Genomic DNA, 4,364 nt, shown 5'->3' with positions numbered 1-4,364 from the left:
AGGGAAGGGAAAAGGGAAGGGAAAAGGGAAGGGAAAAGGGAAAGGGGAGGGAATGGGAAGGGGAGGGGAGGGGAGGGGAGGGAAAAAATAATAACATACATTAAGAATTATAAATTGAAAATAAAACTTTAAGATATAATTATAATTGAATTACAATTATATAATTATAATTTTATAATTAAAATGATAGATTTTGGTTTATACAATGAGATTTAGTAACATTTAGATAGGTAGTCATCATGTTTCTCACATCCTGTCGTAATGTTTTCCACATACTAAGTCTATATGTCATGCACATAATCCTTCCCAATTAGTGTCTCTGTACTACCTACTGCACACATGTGTGCAATGCTTTGGCACACACAAATATCAGAGTACCTCCTTGCCTCTGTTCACCTTGGCAATGGTAGGCACAACCATCTTCTCCTGCCTTCACAGTTCAGGTTTCCCTGTAAGTTTTACACAATTACAATCCAACTACTATTTATTCTTGTGTGTGTGTGTGTGTGTGTGTGCATGTGCCTATGTGTCTGTGTTGTGTGTCTGTTATCTTCTGAGACTGGACCCCTCTGTCAGCAGGCCTCCTCCTAGGACTTCAGGTCTCGATTGAAGCCACTTGGCTGCTCTGACTACCACCTAGGCAGTGTGTTGGTGGTTTGGAATCCAACTACTATTTAAATGCTAAGAAAAAAAAACTGAAAATATATTTTCTGTTCCTGCCTACTCATCTGCTCTGAGTTTTCTAACCATGTATCTATCTCCCCTCTATATTTCTCCCACACTAGACTCTATCAGAAAAGTCTACACTCCATTTACCTGTTTTCTTACAACTTTTCTCTGTTCACACAGAAATGATTACAACCCATTTAACAAGGTAGAGTAGGAGGCTCAAAATTCTTAAATTTGCCCATAGCCAGTCTCTGAACTCATTCCCAACAAACATCAGAAATATTTATTTTGGAAAACATCCAAAAACACATTTGTCTTTTAAGTTCTGATTCTTATGAACCTAGTTTAATTCACTAAACTTCACACAAGATGTCTTAGTCTGTTTTCTGTTATTACACTTGAAACCGGACTTATAATAGGTAAAGAATATGCATTTATTCAGCTGACACATTAAAAGGTCACAGCTAAGTGGCTACACCTGGTGATAATTTTCTGGTTACTAGGGACTCTGTGTATAGTCCATAGATCTATGGCAGAGTCGAGAATCACAGGGTAAGAGTGCAGAACACAGAGTCTAACTGGTCATTAATAACAGACCCACTCTGATAATAATCCATTAGCATACTAGTGAAGTCACGTTCTATGGGATCCAACTGGCCATACCTCCGAACAGCTTGCACAAAGGATCATGGGCTTTGGAGAGAGCTTATGGAATACTAATTGTATTCCTATCTCCAGTGACTGCTATGTTCCACATACAGTCACCAAAAAAAAAAAAAAAAAATGTATTTTAGCACCTTACAATGTGTTAGGATTTAGTCTGGAACAAAAAAAGATGCTTCCTCCTCCCCACCATCATAATCGTTGATGTCATCGTCGCCTTCATCATCATCATCATCCATTCTCCTCCTCAATAAATGTAGACTCTAGATCAGGAGGTAAGGCAGCACCCACGCAAACCTTCCACAGAATGGCTCATGGAAGATGAAATGGGGAGAGCAGCATGGTCAGGGGGAAGCTCACAGAGGAGATGACATTTGGGAATAACGTGATCTAATTTAAATCGTGGTCTGACTTACATGTTTCTGTTCCTCAGTTACCAGAATTGTTTCCTAATCATTCTTCTGCTTCAAAAAAAAATATTCCTGAATGAAATGAAGTCATGGGATGTATGTTCCAGTTTGCACTAGGGAACCAGTATAATCTCTAATAAAATCCCCTGTAACGTTCACAAGGGTCCTAGTGAGGACATTTATATAGTGAGCGTAACAATAATGACAACTTTCCTCGGTTAATACTTAGTTAGGGCCTTTCTGAGCTTTCTGAGGTCAACTCTCCTTCTTTCTTCTTTTCATCGCCAACTTGCTTTCTGAAACTCTGGTTACCCAAAAATGCAATGCTAATGGGATTCTGAATGGGGGTGCACTCTCTACTCCTCTCTCTTAGCTCATATCTCTGTCTTTTGCTAGATCCTCTGAAACAATTTCATTCACAAGTATACAGATCTGGAGCAGCAGACCTCCAAAATTTTCCAAAGAATTAGGCAGGATGAATGGCTTCTTTGGCATTTGATCAATGCTTCTATTACCCTCTATTGGAATCACATCACAACTGGGTTAATTTTAGGTCTGTTTCTTCTACTAGAATGGTGGGTGATCAATAGAGAAAATAGTGCCTCATCTTGCATGTTTTGGGACCTAAATTCCTCCCCAGAGCTGGTACTTTGTCAGTTACAGTTATTATAAAAGAGAAAATAAAATAGTAGAATTAAAGAATGAGATTTTAAAATGAATTCTTCATTGACCACAGACATTATTGTCACTGAGTGGCAGTATGCTTGCTGTAAAATACTCACAGCCCTGGGTTCAATCTTTATTACCATAATCATAACAATGATAATATAGAATTTTCACTCTAGAGTAACTTACGTCTGTTAATTTAATCTCCTAGTCTAATGTGGTTTCTTCATTAGGCAGGAACAGTATCTTGTAATGATTAACTAATTAACTAAAGGAAAAAAGTCTATTGGAGCAAGAAGATAATGTCTATATTTAAAAAAAACTCTCAAGTTTGTAATAAATTCCTAGCTAATTATGGTATAATGGGTTCATAGATTGCTGAGAAGTGATTCACATACCATTCTTAAACAATCCTGAGGAAATCCTACTGAGGAAAAGTTTTTGACGTAACTGTAGGACTTCTGCTTCTAAGGCTTCAAGTTTTGATTTCCATTTGGACTCCTTCTGGGTCACCAAGGTGGCCAGGTACTCTGTATATTCTCTGCTGCTTCTGTCTGCTGGTTTTGAGTGGATAATCGCCAACGCCAGTGCCAGCTTTGAAGTTTTCAAATACCATGGCTGGATATCCATCTTGGCTTTTGTCCCTATCATACAATGAAATAAAAGTACAAAATTTCCTTTCAACTTTTTATTTGAACAAAATAGATCTTTCAGAGTAGGGCTAATTAAAAAGTTCATAATATAAATTGATTCCAAGGAACAGAAACAAAATTTTCAAGAACTAAAAAATAGTATGAGTCTTTATGGGCTTTCCCAGTTCACTTTAACATATCTACTGATGTCTTTGTTCAACTCATGTTTAAATAGTCAAAGTAGTGAGACTTCATGGGTGTAGCTTCTGGCGTTACTAGAAAACACAATCTCAGAGGCTTCAACCAGATGCAAAGAACTAGGAAAATAAGGAATACTGACAATAGGAGAAATAGTCTCCCCTGGGGAAGGACAAAAGAACTGGTTATCCATTCCAAATGGTCAGCCATGAAAACAAACATGAGTAACATTGACAGGCTGAGCACAGGTTGTTGTTAGCAATAGATGTATATATACACATATACACATATATTTGCAGCAACAATTAATGAATAGGAAGCACAAAAAGTTAAAAGATAGAAAGGAGAAGTATATGGAAAGATTTGGAGGGGGAAAAGAAAAGGGGAAAATAATGTAATTAATTTACAATCTCAAAAAATAATAAAATAAAAAATCTTTCAAATATTTGCATTGTTGAGGTTATTTATCCTGTGCTTTCAACTACTCCAACTGCTGCTACGTGGATACTTTTCCAAAACATTAATGTTTTGCAATCTTGAAGTATAAATACATTTAAAGGGAGAACATGATGCAAAATCAACTTAGTTTATTTTTCATCCTGTCTACGGAAGGTAGGTGCTGTGGCTTCCACCATATTTTCCCGGATTATCACAGAGGCTCTGAACATAAAACATACAATAAAAATGTTTACTGAGTCGTTAAAATACAGTAGCTGTTCATGCCTGCAATGTCCATTTCCATATGACACATTCAGCCATCTGAAGATCAAAGCCATTTGAGTAAAAACTTGTACCTCCTCTGAGAATGTACAGATTGGTTTTTCTTGATACTTCTTAATGTCATTTAACAACTGTACATTGTAGTCACATATTTAGGTATCTTAATGACAACATGAAGTACACACGAGGATATGCATAGATCATATGTGAATAGCCAACCATTTATATAAAGGACTTGGGCATTTACATGGGCATTTACATCTGAGAGGCTCCTAGAACCCCTTTCCCCAAAGCTCAGAGATGACCATGCAAAAATGCAGAGTCTGGTTACAACATTGATCCTGCTAACACAATTTCACATCATACCCCATACTTTATCAACTGTACTTCCACTGCTGTAGAGCTG

At 37.1% G+C, this 4,364-nt stretch overlaps 1 protein-coding gene across 2 annotated transcripts in view; it reads right to left on the bottom strand.

The window, feature by feature from the left end:
- Mei4 (meiotic double-stranded break formation protein 4) overlaps window positions 1-4,364 on the bottom strand; it is a 151,824-nt gene that overhangs the window by 121,863 nt on the left and 25,597 nt on the right. The window contains exon 2 of one of the 2 annotated variants that reach the window (XM_021173376.1): window positions 2,807-3,052. The exons of the other annotated variant lie outside the window; for it this stretch is intronic. Within the exon in view, the coding sequence (XP_021029035.1) occupies window positions 2,807-3,038 (232 nt within the window). The 5' untranslated portion in view covers window positions 3,039-3,052. The remainder of the gene's footprint in view (window positions 1-2,806; window positions 3,053-4,364) is intronic. 2 annotated transcript variants of the gene reach the window in all.

Source organism: Mus caroli, chromosome 9 (genome assembly GCF_900094665.2).
Source record: "Mus caroli chromosome 9, CAROLI_EIJ_v1.1, whole genome shotgun sequence".
NCBI lineage: Eukaryota > Metazoa > Chordata > Mammalia > Rodentia > Muridae > Mus > Mus caroli.
This window is presented reverse-complemented; position numbering and strand designations above follow the sequence as displayed.